General features: G+C 63.7%; 1 protein-coding gene across 1 annotated transcript in view; it reads right to left on the reverse strand.

Moving 5' to 3' along the window:
- Positions 1–331, reverse strand: part of cd2bp2 (CD2 (cytoplasmic tail) binding protein 2) — a gene marked incomplete at both ends in the record, with an annotated part of 1797 nt that extends 1466 nt beyond the window's left edge. Inside the window, one exon of the mRNA XM_043684456.1 lies at positions 59–331. Within this exon, the coding sequence (XP_043540391.1) occupies positions 59–331 (273 nt within the window). The remainder of the gene's footprint in view (positions 1–58) is intronic.
- Between the last annotated feature and the right edge of the window lie 212 nt (positions 332–543).

Consider the following 543-nt stretch of genomic DNA (forward strand, 5'->3'; position numbering starts at 1 on the left):
GGGGGGGGGGGGGGGGGGGGGGGGGGGGGGGGTCGTGGGGTCAGGGACAGAGAGAGAGAGACAGGGGAATGGGAGGAGAGAGCGAGAGAGAGCGAATGACATCAGGAGGGAGGGGGAGAGGGCAGAGGAGTAGAGCGACCTCCTCCCTCCCCGCTCCGTGTCCCTCTCCCCCCCCTCCCCCAGTCCCCTCACCCTCGATGTCCTCGGTTGCCAGGATGTCGTATTTCTGGGCGTCCTGCTCCTCCTCATCGTCCTCCTCATCGCTGTCTAAGGAATGTTTCCCCTTGAAACGGCTGCCTGGTCGACCAGTGGAAGCCTTGCTCGCTCCGTCCTGGGGAGGGGGTGGGGACAGGGGAGAGGGGGGGGGACACGGAGAGAGTGTCTCGCAACCCCTAACTCCCCCCTCCCCGCCCCAAATTAACCCCCTCCCATTTGCCAGCGTTATCACATCCCTCTGAACCCTGGGCACCATCCGGAAGCCACCTTCAATGTCTCAATCCACCCCTTCCTTGGGAAGCTTGTTTCACACACACACTCACACAC

Source organism: Chiloscyllium plagiosum, unplaced genomic scaffold (genome assembly GCF_004010195.1).
Source record: "Chiloscyllium plagiosum isolate BGI_BamShark_2017 unplaced genomic scaffold, ASM401019v2 scaf_37221, whole genome shotgun sequence".
NCBI lineage: Eukaryota > Metazoa > Chordata > Chondrichthyes > Orectolobiformes > Hemiscylliidae > Chiloscyllium > Chiloscyllium plagiosum.